Genomic DNA, 12,448 nt, shown 5'->3' on the forward strand with positions numbered 1-12,448 from the left:
TGAATAAGAAGCAGTATCCCTGCATGTCTCCCAGCACCATCTTTTGCCACCAGGTGTTGGAGCCACTATCCTGCATTGTTGGCACCTTATATGAGTTCTTTTGGAATAACAGAGGAGAAGAAGAGGCTTTGCCTTCCATTTGTCTCCTCTGCACTTGCCTGCTGCTAGCAATCTGGTGAAACATCAGTAATCCTGAGTGGTCGTGTTCTTCTGAAGGGCAGGCCGCCATAGATGGATCCCCAATGGAGAATGTCCTGGCAGAGAGGAGACATAAATCAAATAGAATGCAGTGCTTGATGCTGGGGGATGGGGAGACCACAAGAGAGAGATTCAAAAAACATCAGAACTGAAAGGGAACTTGGCTCATCTAGTTCAGCATCCTCCTTTAACTCCTTAAAAAACCGAGGCTTAAAGAAACAAAGGGACTTAACCAAGGTGTTCTAACCTATCAGTGACAAGAGCTCTGACCAGAACCTGGGTTACACAATTCAGTGTTTTCAGCAATACCATAGTGCTTTTAAATACTTAGTTGCTCATCCTTTGCATTTCTCATTGGCCTGCTTCCTTCTCTTCTCTCCCACCCCCCAGCCTCTTAAATTGCTAATCAGATTGAACAGTTTACTCTCAAATATGTGAAAAGAATCACTATTGAAGATAATTCATTTTGATTCATGGTTCTTACTGCCACAGAATAAGCATTTGGCCTGCTAGTTGGTCCCTCTAAATTAGTGCTCCTGTCTTAGCCCTCATCAAATACTCTGGAGAAACTTGTGCATTTCTCTCATTCCCACCCAAAATAGGTTCAGCCAGTTGGGTGGGGCTACAGAGTAAAGGGTATTTTCTTCTTGAGCTCAACATGTATTCAGGGCACATGGAATGCTTTCCAACTTTAGAGCTCCATCTTCTGGAGTCTTCAGTTTCTGACTTTAAAATTTGAACATATCCAACCAGTCTCTCTTCTTCTTAGTACTCCAGTCCCACATCAGAGTTTACATTCTAGTGTTCAGCACCTCTAAGGGCCTGACGTGAGAAAGAGATGCTAAGAGAATGGAGGATCTATGAACAAGATTAGGCCTCTGCAAATAGACCTTTTATTTTGTTTAGACTGAATTACACACATTGTAATTCATTCGTTAATTAAACAATCTTCGAGTAGCCTAAGACTAAGAGAGTTTAACACGTAGCACTCATACAGGGGATTTGAGCCCATATTTCCTTAACTCCTAGTCTATTATGTTCCATTAACTCTTATCAATAGAGTAATAGGAAGAATATTAAGAGACATTCAGTAAAAAGTTAATTATAAGGTGGAATCCTAGGTCTGTGAAGCTAAAGAAATCTGAGGTGAGAAGCCTGCCCTCAGGAAGAACCCTAGTTTAAAGAGAGAATATGTATATTAAGATCAGTTGTTTTTCAGTGGTGTCTGATTCTTTGTGACCCCAATAGGGTATCTCCAGCTCATTTTACAGATGAGGAAACTGAGGCAAACAGGGTTAAGTAATTTGCACAGAATTAGATTTGAATTCAGGAAGATGAGTCTTCAAGCCCAACTCTCTATCCACTGTGCCACCCAGCTGCCCATACATTAAGATAGGATAGTATTTAAAGCTGAACGATACCATAGGTCCCTTGTGTCCTGCTTTCTCATTTTATAAATGAGAACAAACAAAACCCATTTGAGCAGAATGAGAATTTGAGCCCTCTAGCCTTTGACTCTAAATGAAGTTTCCATTCTACTTTATCATGCTGCCTTTCATGTGCTACTCCCCAAGAGCAGTACCAGAAGCTGAAGTTGGAGAGGAGTGTGGTCAGAGAGGACTCCACATAGGCAATGAGACTTGCTGGACTTTGAGAATTCACAAGGTCCAGGTAAGTGAAGGCTAGGAAGACTGTTTAGAGGGAAAAGGAGGTTAAAGCCTTGTCCTTGAAGGCCCAGTTATCAGTTCCAGGAAGCCTCCTCCAGTGTATCCTTCCCCTCAAGTTGCAAGTATCCTCTCACTTTTTTGCTATCCAGGAGCCCTTTATTTTTGTCTTTCTAACACATTTTGAAATTCTACTTTTGTAAAATCTATCTTATCCTCTACTAAGTTCTTGGTCAAAAACTGTGTGCTGTTCTTTATATAGTCAACTCAGTAGATATGTTCAGTTAGGAATATGAGTTTGTATGTTCTCTCCAGACTATTGTAGTTCATCAAAAAATTCCTGGATTTTTAACCAACATTTTGTTAAAGGATCAGAATCTGAATATGAGTTCCAAGATGGGAAACTAGACGTTGATGTTTGCAGGCAAGTAAAAGTTTTGCCTCGTTAAAGTAGTGAGTTTGGGTTTGAGGAAGAGAGGAGGTCAAATAGAACCAAAGGAATAGGCATCTCAAAATTTGATTTCAGGAGTCCAGGGACCTTGTCCAATGGTGAGGAAGCCATAGGTAGTTGGAGGAGGGGATTGAAAAGACTGAAGAAGTATCCCAATAAAAACCTGTTTTAAATTGTATAAAAACGATTTATAGGGAGAGAAGCTGGTGGAGAAATCAGGAAGAAAATCACTGTATAAACAAGAGGTGACTAGGACCCAGCTAAGCATCTTGGCAATAGAAAGGCAGGCAGAATTTAAGACACAGAACCAAAAAAAAAAAAATCATAGGTGATGATCTAGAGTAACAGAATGGAAAAATTACTGATGCCTGGAAAACAGAGTTGGCAAGGACCCCAGAGAGCATCTATGCTGACCTGTGCCTGAGCAGGATCCTCTACAACATGCTCAACAAATCATCATCCAGCTTCTGTGAAAGACTTCCAAGCTTGCATAATTTAATACTTCTGAAGGAACCTGTTGTACTTTTGGACAGTTCTGATCATTAAGAATTGTTATTTAATTGTTACTCCCCTGTAAGAGCAGGGACTGTTTTGTTCATCTTTGTAGCCCTGATACCTAGTACTGTGCCTTGCCTATAGGTAGGTGCTTGATAAATGTTTGTTTAATTGTTAGGAAGTTTTTCTTTACGTGATGCCCAAACTTTCTTCTCTATGACTTCAGCTTATTGTCCGTATTTCTAAGTAGTTGAGCCTAGGGTGTTAATCAAAGGAAACTGAACAACTCTGGCTTTTTCATGCTGAGATCCAGTTAAAAATAGTCCCCCAGAATAGTAAGTATTGGAGGGGTAGAAAGACGGGTACACTAAATTTATTGTTGGTGGAGCTATGAATTGGGCCATCCTGGAAAAGTTTGGGATTATGCAAAGAAAGTGATTAAAGTGTCTATACCCTTTGACTCAGAGTTTTCACTACTAGACATATACCCCAGGGAGGTTAATGACAAAAAGAAACTCCCCACATACACTGAAATTTTTATAGTCTCTTTTTTGTAGTAGCAAAAAAAAAAAAACAAACCTAGAAAAAAATAGGTAATAGATTTTTCTTAAATTATGGTACCTGAATGTAATAGAATATTAGTTTGTTATCAACAACCATATGAAAAAAATACTTCATGTCACTGAGAAATACAAACTAAAACAATTCTGTGATTCTACCTCATACCCAAAATCTGATTGGCAAAAATAAAGGAGCTCTGGAATGATGGACATCCTAATACCTTGTTGAAGAAGCTGAGGATTGACCCAACCATTCAGCCATTTTGGAAAGAACATTGGAACCATATCCCAGAAGTCAATAAACTGTACATACCCTTTTACCCAGTGGTACCACTACAAGGTCTATACTTCCCCTCCTCCCCCCAAGAGAGAAAAGACTTGTAGGTACCAAAATCTTTCTAGCAGCCCTTTTTTGTTACAGCAAAACAGACTAACAAAAAAACAGCCTGGAAGCAGTGGGTATCCATCAGTTGGGGGAATAACTGAACAAATTATGGTATGTCATTGTATTGAAATATTATTACTGTACTGTAAGAAATGACCAAAGGAAAAAATTTGGAGAAAACTGAGAGGACAGAGTAAAATAAGCAGAACCAGGAAAACAATTTATACATTGATTGCAAGAATGTAAATAAAAGAGCATCAGTAGAATAAGAGAAATTTAATACTTTGAAATTAAAATGACCAAAATTGACCCCAGCGAAGAGATACAAGAAGACGTCTCCCTCTCCCTTGCAGTATGGAATACTATATATAATGTCGAAAGTTTTCAGTACATTGATTTGCTGAACTTTTTTTTTTCTTTTCTCCCCTCTCAAAATGGATGATCTCTGGGAAAGAATTAGGGGAAGTATAGGGTGAGAATTGTATATGATATAAAAGTTTAGAAGGATGGGAATGATGCCACTTTAAGCTTCTGCCCATATGGCCCTATTACCAATTTCTAACTCTTAACACCCTTAGCCCTACCCATTTCTGTGACCTGGTAGTGCCATCTCCTTTCCTCCCTTCCCCGTGTCTTCCTGACACCAATACTTTTACTTTTAGCACTGTGTACTGAGGCATCAAAAGCTGGGAAACAGTTTACTCCAGATTTTCAGAATTTGGCCTCCCATAGTTTGACTCTGAGTTACTTCTCTATTGGAGGTAACTGAAGTTTGCCACATTCATTTTTTTAAATAACGTATCATGCCATAACCCTGTTCATTTGTTCATTCAACAAATATTATTGAGCACCAGAAAAGATATGATTGCCTTTGGCCTCAGCAAGTTTATAATAAAAGAGAAGCCAAGTACAGCAAGGTTTGATGTGTAAAAGTATAATCAGAGAAATACAAAGCTCTGTTGGTTCAAGCCTTAACTCTTCACACTGATTTCAAGGCCTTCTGCAGTCTCTACCCTATTTTCCAGGCTTATCTCACACTATTCTGTCATACAACTTTTCTTGCTCTGTCTTTGTTCACCCTATTCTCCCTGCTAGAAATGCTGTCAGGGATAGACTAAATTATTTTTTTGGTCTTTTTCATCCCTAGATCCAGTCTGAGCCTGAACTGTCTTTTTAGGTCTGATGTCCATAATTCAGCTTTTCTTGACCATTCCATTCTGAAGTACTGTCTTCTTTCTCTGAATGCCTGTGATGTTTATTATCTGTACCACACCTTTTGTCAATTATATGATAAATCAAAGATATTCCTTTATGTCTTTGCTTCCATCTCCAAGTAGAATGCATTCCTAGAAACACATTAAAAAAAATTATCGTACCCTTTGTATCTCATCTGTTCCCCTCTTACTATCCCATATAACAAATAAAAAGACCAGGGGGAAGTACATTTTAGGAAGCAAACATTTTTTTAAATGTTCACATATTTGCAACACTGAGAATCCATCCTAGGCTTCTGGTTTCCTGCATGCTTTGTATATATTGGGTACTCTGGTAGTGAATTTATTGAACACTAGATCTAGAAAACAAATCTCCATTGATTTGATAACTAGATGGCAGCAGTATGGCCTGTGCACTTGGGGGATGTTGTGAAAGGCAGCAACAGCTACCTGCAAACCCCATATTTGATTTCTTTATCAATACCCCTTGAAGATCTTAAGGCTTCAGGGAAATACAAGTAGCTTCTTTCCTCAAAGATGTTTGGGATTTCAATCTAAAATAGTATCTATATGAGGTTGGGGACTGTTAGGAGATAAAAACAAATAACTTGGCTTTCTGGAACTTCTCACCTACGTTGTAGAAATTGTAGAAAGGTCATTGGTTTAGCTGCAAGACCTAACATCTGGCTCTTTCTTAGATTCAGAGATCTGCCCCAGACTTGCTGTGTGACTGCTAGCAAAGTCTTTCCACCTTTATTGGCCTTAATGTCATCTGTTATAAAATCAGATTGGTCTCAGGGGTGGGGATCTTAACCTGGGGTCTGTGAGCTGAAAAAGCAAAAAAACAAATTGATGGCTGTATTTCAGTATAATTAATTTCCTTTGTAATTCTACGTATTTTATGCATTTAAAAGTATTGTTTTGAAGAGGGATTGATAAGACTTACTGGACTGCCAGGTAGAAGGTCCATAATACAAAGGTTAAGAACCGCTGGTCTAGACGATGTCTGAGTGCTCTTCTGGCGCTCATGTTTCTTTCATCCTGAGATACCCTGTGAATAGATTTTATAACATCATATTTTACAGGAAATTCAAGGCAGTAGTTAACTCCATAGGTTGATGACACCTTGTTTTGGGGAGACTATAGGACCAGGCCTCAGATGGTGCTTCAGAGGAGTAAATTTCCAGGGAGACTTAGTGATTCAGATCTTTGAGTGGGAATAGCTAGCCATCTTGTTGCTTCCTTACATTCATACCCTTGTAGAAATTAGAAATATGAAATTCATAAACAGTTGCTAGCTGAGTGGGCTTATGGGTGAATGCTAGATATCTTCCCTTCTATTCTCAGCTGTTACCAAGAAACAAGAAGCTTTCAGAGGAGGAAATGAAGTTCCTTTACTCTTCACAATTTTCAGTACCTGACTGGCTTTCTACCCAGCCATTTCTTCTGACGCCATGTGTGCCACCTCCTTTCTTGCTTTCCCCAATGTCTTCCTGATAACCTCTGCAGAAGAAACTCAACTGGTTTTGGCCAGAGAATCACTTCGATCTTATAGTGCTGAAGGAAGATCAGAAGAATCCAAACCTTTGCTGTCCTCTTGTAGATGACTGCCTGATGTCCTACTAGATACAAAACACCTGACCTGCTAAGAATCCCTCTTGCTCCCTTTTAACTTCAAGCCAGTGTTTTTATTGCCTGTATCGTGGGATAATGAAAAAAGTTTAATTTAGAGTTAAAGACCCTTGAGTTCTCCATCTACTTACTGGTTGGGTGACCTTGAACATGTCACAACTTCTTGGCTTCAGTTTCCTCATCTATAAAATGAGGAGATTGGACCAAATGGTCCTTAAAATTCCTTCAAGCTTAAAATCCTGGGTATTTGAAGGAAAGGTTTAGTTGCTGCAGAGAAAGTTTTTTCTTCCCTCACTTGGCTTAGTAGTGCAGGAGTTTGCAATTGACTGAAGGCCAAACCTTGGTTTGGAGGGCGTAAAACCTCCTAGCCATATGTGTGGGTCCAGTGGCAAAATGAGGAGATTGAGAGAATATCAGTAGTCATACTGTCTAACCCCTGAAGCAAGAGGCCCTTGTATCGCAGTCCTGAGAGTTTAGTCATCTAAACTCTGCTTGACCTCTCTCTGCCTCTCCAGGTAGCCCATTGCATTGTTAGCCCTGTGTGTTAAGAAGGTTTCTCTTTTATGTTGACCTGAAATCTCTGGGTCTTCCACTTTGGGGTTCTAATTCAGCCCTTTGTGGGTAGGCAGAACAACAGCCAACAGATGTGTACAGTGCACTGGTAGGCAGGAGTTCCTCTTCTACATGACAGCATTCAGCAGCTCTTCTCCAAGAGAAGTCTCTCCATCTCCTTTCACTGGTTTTCAAGCAGTATGATTCCAAGGCCCACTTCAAAGTCCTGATCACCTTACTCTGCACTCACTACAATTTGTCAGGGTCCTTAAAATGTGACTTGTAGAACTGAGAAATTGTAGCTTTGGTCTAAACAGGCTGGAAATTGGCAGGACAAGCAAATTCTCTTTCTAGCACACCAGATTTCTGTTAATGTAATGAGTACCCATTGGTAAATAACTGTCCATCATGTATCTGGTTTGCCATAAGAAAGTGCTGGGGGGTTTTTTCCCCTTGATTTCTTCCCTGTTAGTCCTGAGAGTCTTCTCCATCTGATTCTCTAGTGCACAGCCTAGTCTGTTTCCTCTTTTAGGATCTAAAAGTTTTAGTACAGAGAAAATTACTTATCAACCTGCTTGCTGTTGAAAAATAAAACCTCTTCCTCTGTCTTCAGTCCCACAGAATAGTGAGAAGCTGCAGGAGAGCCCATGCATTTTTGCGTTGACGCCGAGACAAGTGGAACTGATCAGAAACTCCAGGTACATTTACCTTACTCATCTCTTTCCTGCCTACATTTAGGGTTGTCTTCCTGACTTCTACCTGAGTCTTTTAACTCCATAGGACCATGAGAAGTAAGTTAGAGAAAACTGGACTGTTTTATGTTGTTTCAGGCTTCTGTCTTACCTCCTAATGCAGTGACCTCTAGATGTTATTAAATATGACCCAGAGTGCTAGAGGAACTTCCTAGAGTATCTCTGTCTCATTTCATTACTGTTAGTAAAGCTCTACAGTTGATGTTGGAAAAGGAAAAAGTCATAGGTTTATGAAGCTGGAAGGGATGTCAGAATTAACCTAATCAAATTTCTGCCCATCTACCTTGTCCCACCCCCATACACATAATATTACAGAAGAGGGAACTGAGACCCAGAGAAGGTGAGCAGTTTTTGACAGGGTGGTGAGTAGTAGGGCCAGAAATTCAAGTGAAGTCTAGTGCTCTTTGCCCTGTGTGGTGTTGACCTCCTGGTCACTCTTACAAAAGCACAAGTGACATGTTTATGGCTTTAGCCTATAAGCACTTGCCTTACAGCTATCAGGTTAGTAATACAGGTATTACTATGCTCATTTACAGGTGAGGAAATTAAAACTCACTGTGGAAAAGTTACTTGCCCAGAGTCACAAAACTAGTAAGCCTCAGAGCCAAAACAGAAGCCCAGCTCTTATCTCCAATCCAGCACTCTTCTCTTTAGACTGTAAGAGCTAATTAAAGGGTAATCTTCACATTAGAGCTAATTGTTGTTAGTAGAATTATAGGATTCAAGCTGAAAAGCATGGGGATACTTAGTTCAGTCTTTAACCTATAAAAGAGGAAACTGAGGTCCATAGAAGGGGAAATCACATTGTTACTATAGCAGAGCTAGGATTTTAATCCAGTTTTTCTGATTAAAAATCCAACAGTCTTTTTACTACAACTTACTTCCTCTTGGGACCTAGTCACAAAAAGGATTGACTCTACCTGAGAGACAAGAGAGTAGCTAGATGTAAAGCCCAGAATGGTGAGCTCTTTAGACCCATTCCCAGGAAGATTTGGTATCTGAATGCAGTGTGCTGTAGCCCTAATACTTTTGAACTGCATCCTAAGCCTCACTGTAGCATCTCTCAGTGCTGTCTTTTTTTTTTTTTTTTTTTGACAAAGGTGTATTGACTGAGAAGGTACACCAAAAATAGAAGTACAAACAATTTCCCCCAACACCCAAAGGAACACTCTCCTCACAGTACATTCTAATAACTATCACCCTTCTGCATACTTTGTCTTCACCAAAACATGGCCTGGACTCTAGACTCTCATTTCCAGAACAGTGGTATTTCAGAAGTAAAGCTGAAATGACTGCTTTCATATACTACATATACAGGTTAAATTTTGTAGGCTAGTGTCTGCATTGTAAGCATATGGCTTTTTCTCCTGGACTTCTCCAAATGGTCTGGCCAGCTTCCCTGTGAGGCATGATGCTTTTTGGTATCAGATCAGTGCCCTGGCTGCTGTGCCCTGTGTGGTAAGAACTGGAGCCAGACTCAGGAGATCGTCCTGCTTGCATTGTTTGCTTTATGCTTGCCAAGACAGCTTTTGGGGACAGATTTAGATGGTTCCTTCACTGAATCCAAATTCTTTCCTTATCTCTCCATCCTAAAAGCTACTCATGCTACAGTAGGCTTAGTTTAATTTTTTTCTCTACTCCTGCCTCTGGTACTACATTAAACCCAACAGCGAAGGTTGAAATGGCCAAACAATGGCTGCAGGAAGATGCAGATTAGTCATGGAATGTAGAATTGGAACAGTCTTTAGAAACACCCTAATCTTAACACCATTTTAAAGGGGGGAGGGGAACTTATGTAACAGATATGCTATTTTCCTTGGTTGTCCAGTTGTTTGCCATACCATGTAGCTTTCCCTTGGTCATATGTTCACCCTTTTGGGGGAGTATACCACCTTCTTAGAGTAGGAGGGCCCCTCAGAGACTGACCAAATAGCCTCATGGACCTCATGCTTAAAGATTCTTTTAGCTCTTGCTTCAAATTTGGCCAATGTTGACCTAGGATGTTGTACCTTGAGTGTTTTTGAGAATTTTTCTTGTACAGTTGGAAACACCACCAGGAAAGAAGCAGAAAAACAAATAGACCAGACACTTAATACATTTTGAGTTAAGGGATACCCAGGAATCAGGCTGCAAAATCAAGGAAAGGAAAATAGGGAATTATGGTTTCTCAAGACCAAGATTCCCCAACTCTTAATCTTTGAGGTTGATTTCTCTCGTCTCCTTTTTACTTCTTTCAGGGATTGATAATCAAATCCATGTTTCTTTTGCTGCTTTGAAAGGCATGATAATTTACTGCCTTTTGACTCTACTCTGAATCCCTGTAATTCAAAGCCAAGGGCACTCTAGGCTGAAGCTTGCTTCTGTGACTACCACACTTGATACTCATCTATGTCCTCTCCATCCCTCCAATGTCCCTGCCCTAGTCTTCCCTACCCTTTCATTGGCCCCCCCTTGGAACTCTTCATGTTAATAAACTGTCCTTCCTGTTTGACCTGTTCTCTGCCACCCCACCCTCCCAAAAAATACTTTGTACAGGTTTTCTCTTTACTTATATGCTTACTTGTTTCTCCCCAATAGATTGTTAACTCCTTGAAGGCAGAGACTTTTATTTTGTATTGGGGATTGGACAGACTTGGTCTGGTTATAGCACAAAGAAAGGTTTGTGTGAAAGCCATTCACTAAAAGAGCTCTGTACATTTGACCAGTGAATGAAGGGTGGGATGCTGACCCTCAGTTCCTTCCCTGTTGGCAGTGTCCTGTCTCATTTGGGGGAAGGGAAAAGTAGATGCTGTTTTTGAAAAGATTTGGAGCCCCTGCCCTAGAGGAAGAGCTAGGCAAGAGAGAGCTTGGAGTATACAATTCTACATTGTATCATTATCTGGCTGACAAACTGCTTTACCACTTTGTGCTTTAGTTTCTTTATCTTTAAAATGGCCGTGACAGGCTAGTTGGGAAAGGAACCATGCTGTTACTCTGTGGTACCATTGGTGCTTTCTGACCCAGGTGGGCCAGAGATTTTATGCCCCTCAATAATGACTCCACATATTGTGGGTTTATTTAAACTGTTTACATCCACCTCATAGGTGGATTCTGGCATTGTAATATTGTAGTACGAGTTTTTTCATATTTTGGCTAAAGATTTTGTATCATCACTTTGAACCTTTGGAAGAAGGCTACTACCTAGATTACAAGATAAGATGAAAAGAAAAATAATATTGTCATTGTTGGATATAGTATTGACGTCCTGGAATGTTCTTTACCTTATTAGCTTCTTTCTTTTTCGTTGGATTTACTTTGCCAGGGAGTTGCAGCCTGGAGTGAAATCAGTTCAAGTGGTATTAAGGTAAGTGAGTTCTATGGGTCTGTTGAAGTCCAGAAGGTATACAAAGAGAAGAGAGTCTTAGGGAAATCGAGAAGGAACTTTGCAGCAACCCCAGAAAGTTCTTTTGAAAAGCAGCTCTTGTGCTAAAGCGTTGGAGGAGAGAAAGCTGTTAGCTATCTGCAGTGTGTCTGCATCTTGCCTACTAACAGTACATTACTGACTTGGCTCAGAATAGCTAGGTTTGCCTAAGCCTGTGTTTCAGGGGTAGATGAAGGCTTTGGGAAGTGGGGAGCAGGTAGTGTGTGTTGGATTCTGATCTCAGAACAGAACTGTAAGGGTGGGAGGGTATCTCCAGGGGAGTGAAGCATCACACAGTCCTTCCTTCTGTTGCAGAATCTGTTACACAGACACTAGCTGTCCCCAGGAGGATCAGTACCCTCCTAACATTGCAGTGAAAGTCAACCACAGCTACTGCTCAGTCCCGGTAAGTCAGCCCAGCCTCATAGTATCACTCAGATAGTTTGGTATTTGTTAAGGAGCCAAGCCTACTGCTGGAAAGGACTGTTAATAGAAATGGGCAGGAAGGGAGGGGAAAGAGTGTAGTAAATCTGATATTTAAAATTCATCATAAAATATTCCCAACTGGGTAATGGTTTGGATTTTTACAAAATGAACTACATTTTCTTTCCTTCTCCTGGGCAAAATAAAGAAAAATTTCTGATTTCAGGGCTACTATCCATCAAATAAACCTGGAGTAGAGCCAAAACGGCCCTGTCGTCCCATTAATCTCACGCACCTCATGTACCTATCTTCAGCAACAAACCGAATCACTGTCACCTGGGGGAATTATGGAAAGGTGAGTAATATGACCAGCGGCAAGGTTGGACTGCTGAAGATTTCTCGTTCTATTCACTGACTCCTTGTCTCTCTTTCCAGAGTTACTCAGTAGGTTTATACTTAGTACGGCAGCTGACCTCATCAGAACTGCTGCAAAGGTTGAAAACTATCGGCATCAAACATCCAGAGCTCTGCAAAGCACTTGGTAAGCAATTGAGCTCATTCTTGACAGGGAACTGGGAAGTGAGTGAGAAGTCTGATGTTACACGTGTCATTACATGGCTCCCCTGCATTTTCATTTGGTCTCCTAGCCTGGGAGCTCTAGGACATTCATACCTCCAGAGTCAGTCTTGTTGACGGTGAAACCAAGTAGATGAAGCATTGGA

At 40.5% G+C, this 12,448-nt stretch overlaps 1 protein-coding gene across 2 annotated transcripts in view; it reads left to right on the forward strand.

Moving 5' to 3' along the window:
• The window catches only part of PIAS4 (protein inhibitor of activated STAT 4), a 50,917-nt gene that overhangs the window by 9,918 nt on the left and 28,551 nt on the right, over nucleotides 1-12,448 (forward strand). Inside the window, exons 3-7 of one of the 2 annotated variants that reach the window (XM_072601794.1) lie at nucleotides 7,765-7,849; nucleotides 11,172-11,246; nucleotides 11,619-11,709; nucleotides 11,953-12,081; nucleotides 12,162-12,267. In XM_072601794.1, the coding sequence (XP_072457895.1) occupies nucleotides 7,765-7,849; nucleotides 11,172-11,246; nucleotides 11,619-11,709; nucleotides 11,953-12,081; nucleotides 12,162-12,267 (486 nt within the window). The remainder of the gene's footprint in view (nucleotides 1-7,764; nucleotides 7,850-11,171; nucleotides 11,247-11,618; nucleotides 11,710-11,952; nucleotides 12,082-12,161; nucleotides 12,268-12,448) is intronic. The other variant, XM_072601795.1, reaches the window with a different exon arrangement.

The sequence above is a fragment of the Notamacropus eugenii genome, chromosome 4 (genome assembly GCF_028372415.1).
Source record: "Notamacropus eugenii isolate mMacEug1 chromosome 4, mMacEug1.pri_v2, whole genome shotgun sequence".
In the NCBI taxonomy this organism is placed as follows: domain Eukaryota; kingdom Metazoa; phylum Chordata; class Mammalia; order Diprotodontia; family Macropodidae; genus Notamacropus; species Notamacropus eugenii.